The 3,596-nt window shown below is 45.8% G+C and overlaps 1 protein-coding gene across 1 annotated transcript; it reads right to left on the bottom strand.

Moving 5' to 3' along the window:
* On the bottom strand, positions 1-3,121 carry LOC139461340 (uncharacterized). The gene is made up of 2 exons (XM_071242956.1): positions 3,091-3,121; positions 1-1,094 (listed from the first exon to the last, which is right to left on the bottom strand). Exons 1-2 carry the CDS (start codon positions 3,119-3,121, stop codon positions 1-3), a joined length of 1,125 nt encoding a protein of 374 aa, XP_071099057.1.
* Positions 3,122-3,596: the final 475 nt, after the last annotated feature.

Here is a 3,596-nt window from a genome sequence, read left to right as displayed (position 1 = left end):
TCAGATCAGTATGTAGGCGTTGTGGTGATGGGGAGGCTGGGTGGGCGTTATGGCGATGGGGAGGCTGGGTGGGCGTTGTGGTGATGGGGAGGCTGGGTGGGCGTTGTGGCGATGGGGAGGCTGGGTGGGCGTTGTGGTGATGGGGAGGCTGGGTGGGCGTTGTGGTGATGGGGAGGCTGGGTGGAAGTTGTAGTGATGGGGAGGCTGGGTAGGCGTTGTGGTGATGGGGAGGCTTGGTGGGCGTTGTGGTGATGGGGAGGCTGGGTGGGCGTTGTGGTGATAGGGAGGCTGGGTGGGTGTTGTGTTGATGGGGAGGTTGGGTGGGCGTTGTGGTGATGGGGAGGCTGGGTGGGCGTTGTGGTGATGGGGAGGCTGGGTGGGTGTTGTGGTGATGGGGAGGCTGGGTGGGCGTTGTGGTGATGGGGAGGCTGGGTGGGCGTTGTGGCGATGGGGAGGCTGGGTGGGCGTTGTGGTGATGGGGAGGCTGGGTGGGCGTTGTGGCGATGGGGAGGCTGGGTGGGCGTTGTGGTGATGGGGAGGCTGGGTGGGCGTTGTGGTGATGGGGAGGCTGGGTGGGCGTTGTGGTGATGGGGAGGCTGGGTGGGCGTTGTGGTGATGGGGAGGCTGGGTGGGCGTTGTGGCGATGGGGAGGCTGGGTGGGCGTTGTGGTGATGGGGAGGCTGGGTGGGCGTTGTGGTGATGGGGAGGCTGGGTGGGCGTTGTGGCGATGGGGAGGCTGGGTGGGCGTTGTGGTGATGGGGAGGCTGGGTGGGCGTTGTGGTGATGGGGAGGCTGGGTGGAAGTTGTAGTGATGGGGAGGCTGGGTAGGCGTTGTGGTGATGGGGAGGCTTGGTGGGCGTTGTGGTGATGGGGAGGCTGGGTGGGCGTTGTGGTGATAGGGAGGCTGGGTGGGTGTTGTGTTGATGGGGAGGTTGGGTGGGCGTTGTGGTGATGGGGAGGCTGGGTGGGCGTTGTGGTGATGGGGAGGCTGGGTGGGCGTTGTGGTGATGGGGAGGTTGGGTGGATGGGTCTAATGGTGATGTGTTGTTTGATGTTTAACGCCACACTCAGAAGTCCAGCACTAGGATGGCGGACTGTCAATAGTCAGCCAGACACTATACATAATGAACTCTGCGATATTTGTGTTAATAACAAATACAACACAGGGCACTGGACGAACATGGTTAAAGACAAAGCATTTATAGAAACTCCAAACTCGTTTAGAGGAGACTCTAGATCAGTGAGTCCTCATATCTTATGGTAACTAAAGACACGAATTCAACAAGTCCATGTCTATTTCAAACAGAAGTAAATAACAAATACTTTACGACTATAGGGAATAGTTTTAAAATGACAGAAACGTCCCCAGTGTGATAAAAACAGATGTTTTCTCAAGGTAGGCCATGATCCTATGATCGTGGGTTCGAATCCCAGATCATTATTCTTATTCGCCCACCTTATTGTAGTTGGTTCGTCTGACCCTACCCTGGCAATGAGTTTAACGAGACAGGTACGATTCATCTCAGTATTTTTCGTTTTCAAGGGGGCACGGTTGACCCAGTCGTATAAGGCGTCGCGATTCGCTGTGCAGAGTTGCGTCCCTTGGCCACGCCAGAAACCTATGATTGTGGGTTCGAATCTCGGTTCGCCCCGATAATGTTTTTAGGTTTGTCAGAACCATACCCGTGCTCGTGGGTTTTCACCGAAGTGGTAAACGTCCGAGACCTGCATCACTTCGGGCTTCCCTCCCACATTAAGCTGACACACCGTGATATAACTGTAAAGCTGTTAAAAGCGGCGTTAAACCCAACTCACTCACTCCTTTTTCAAGTACTCATTCTGCACTATAAGTTGAAAAACATATTTGAAAGTGCCACAATGCAATTCACAGCCTACACACGACTAGCTAAATTCACCAAGTAACATTGATTGACAGTGTAACTGACAACACGCGGAAACAAGTCAAGTATGGGACACTTAGTAAGAGAGTGAAACAATCTCCTTTATTATCTGTTTTTTGTGTAATGTCTTCATGAAAATTAAATTATTTCGCAACGAATGTAAAGCCTTGAAACGTAAATTGTCCCTACCTAACACGCAGGGTCGTTTCACCACCTTTTGTAATTGCGTTATAAAACGTAGTTCCGTGTATTCACAAAAGTAACAAAAAACATATTTGAGGTCAATAAAGTTAGTTATCATACAATTGCATATGATTATATACAACATCAGATTCAGCGATATTAACTCCATAAATGTCCTGTGTCATTATTTTGTGTTGTTAATGTGGAACTAACGTAAACATGAAGTTAACAGTTTTTGGAGGGGCATTAACGATAAGGGGGAGATACTTTGTCGTGTATGACAATAGTTCCGTGAAAGTGTTGTGTTCACTGCAGTGAATGTCAAGTGTTGAGGAAATCAAAATGTCACTTTTCTCAACATCAGAAAATTCAGTCTTTCACACTAATGATTATGATGATGTATATGCACATGGACTGTATTGATGCCAAAAAGTCACATCAACATAATTTCACTGACTAGAATAGGAGTACAACTGTATTGCAATAAGTAACATCCCCATATTGATTACATATCCACATTAAACTTTAGTTGTGTTAACATAATATGCGAGTATATAATGTACTCCAAGGTGAGCTGTCTCGTATCTTCACATGACCTTTTTGTTTGCTGTGACACAATGTCACTATGGTTACGTGACGTAATGCGAATATTTGTCTCCCGTTAATATGGTTTATATTTGCTGAAAAGCCTGTTGTAAACAAGTAACATCAAACGTCCCGATAGTGTGTTTCCTCAACTTCCTTACCTTAACACAAGCAAGGAGGAGACAGTTTTCACTTCCACGTTGTTTGTGGATTGAATAATACAATTACTACTTGCCGGGTGGTTTGTCAAGCTTGCAATCGTCCAAGGCCTTGGTGTCGCTGGTTTCTTGTCAATCTTGGCATGTGGTAGCAATTCAATAACGAATGAATGTTATCCGATCTGGGTGGATTTTTATAGGGCAAGAAATTGGGGAACGCATGTGCATTTCAATTTGCATGGATCCCACGCACAACGGGTTACCATGGCCGTTGTCGTTATGCGTTTGGGCCATCGGTTTTAAGGTAATGTCAGATTTTAGAAACTTTGACAAAAATTACCAAGATATTTAATTACAACTTTTCAGAGTGAAGTTGCTTTGGCGGTTCAGTATATAAAATTGCTATCTTATATATACGCTTTTATTTCTATGATAACATAAACTTCATAAATTCTGTCTAATGTTGTTTCACTATCTTTAAAATGCTAATATTTCGCACGTATGGTGATGATGTCGTCATGTTGCCAAATTACTGATAAAATCAGGCTAAATAAACAATTTAAATGATTCTCATGTTTCTTTTATATTTGTGTGTGTGGATGTTTATTGACTGTATGTGGATTTTCATATGTATATTGTTTGTTAGCATTCAATGTTATGCTTTAATACTATAATTGTATTATATTCCACATTTATTCCACATATATAGTACATTGCATATATATAGGAGTATGGTTATTGCTGCTTCAAAACAAGGGGGCTGCCTTGA

The sequence above is a fragment of the Haliotis cracherodii genome, unplaced genomic scaffold (genome assembly GCF_022045235.1).
Source record: "Haliotis cracherodii isolate W230 unplaced genomic scaffold, xgHalCrac1.p SCAF_14, whole genome shotgun sequence".
NCBI classification, from domain to species: domain Eukaryota; kingdom Metazoa; phylum Mollusca; class Gastropoda; order Lepetellida; family Haliotidae; genus Haliotis; species Haliotis cracherodii.
Note: the sequence above shows the minus strand (reverse complement) of the source record. Positions and strands in the feature narration are given on the sequence as shown.

What these genes read in the sequence shown, in the direction of transcription:
- LOC139461340 (XM_071242956.1), bottom strand. Translation starts at nt 3,121, where the DNA reads ATGGCCCAAACGCATAACGACAACGGCCATG. An exon ending in GCATAACGACAACGGCCATG is followed by an intron (nt 1,095 to 3,090) that starts GTAACCCGTTGT and finishes GACTATTGACAG; the next exon opens with TCCGCCATCCTAGTGCTGGA.